This window comes from Monoraphidium neglectum (assembly GCF_000611645.1).
Source record: "Monoraphidium neglectum strain SAG 48.87 unplaced genomic scaffold scaffold00380, whole genome shotgun sequence".
Classification (NCBI taxonomy): domain Eukaryota; kingdom Viridiplantae; phylum Chlorophyta; class Chlorophyceae; order Sphaeropleales; family Selenastraceae; genus Monoraphidium; species Monoraphidium neglectum.
In genome coordinates, this window is record NW_014013248.1 from 1 (window position 1) to 494 (window position 494).

Below are 494 nucleotides of genomic sequence, written 5' to 3' on the forward strand. Positions count from 1 at the left end.
CTTCCACCCCTCCCAACCGCCAACTGCCAACCGCCGACCGCCAGGTGGCGGAGCTCTGCCGCCTCGCCTTCCCTGACAAGGAGTGGCTCCCCCTGGTCGGCCTCATCCACGGCCTCGGCAAGCTGCTCGCCCACTCCTCCTGGGGCGCCCAGCCGCAGTGGGCCGTCGCGGGCGAGACCTACCCGCTCGGCTGCCGCTTCGCGCCGCAGATCGGGCACGCGGAGTTCTTTGCCGCCAACCCGGACAGGCGGCGGCGCGGGTTCTCGACGGGGTGCGGCGTTTATGAGGCGGGGTGCGGGCTCAAGGAGGTCTACATGAGCTGGGGGGCGCCCGGTGAGATGCGGGGGCGCATCAATGTTGATGTTTGCAAGCAATAGTTTTGAAAAAAGTCTGCTATGTACTGTTTTTTGGAAAAATGAGGAAGTCGCCCTGCTTGTTTGGCGGGAGGGGGTGGGATTGGGGGATGAAGCGATGCAAGCGGGGCGGGTGGGGCT

General features: G+C 66.0%; 1 protein-coding gene across 1 annotated transcript in view; it reads left to right on the forward strand.

Annotated features, from left to right (window-relative positions):
• Positions 1-314: 314 nt before the first annotated feature.
• MNEG_3124 (myo-inositol oxygenase) overlaps positions 315-494 on the forward strand; it is a gene marked incomplete at both ends in the record, with an annotated part of 1,762 nt that continues 1,582 nt past the window's right edge. The window contains one exon of the mRNA XM_014048393.1: positions 315-333. Within this exon, the coding sequence (XP_013903847.1) occupies positions 315-333 (19 nt within the window). The remainder of the gene's footprint in view (positions 334-494) is intronic.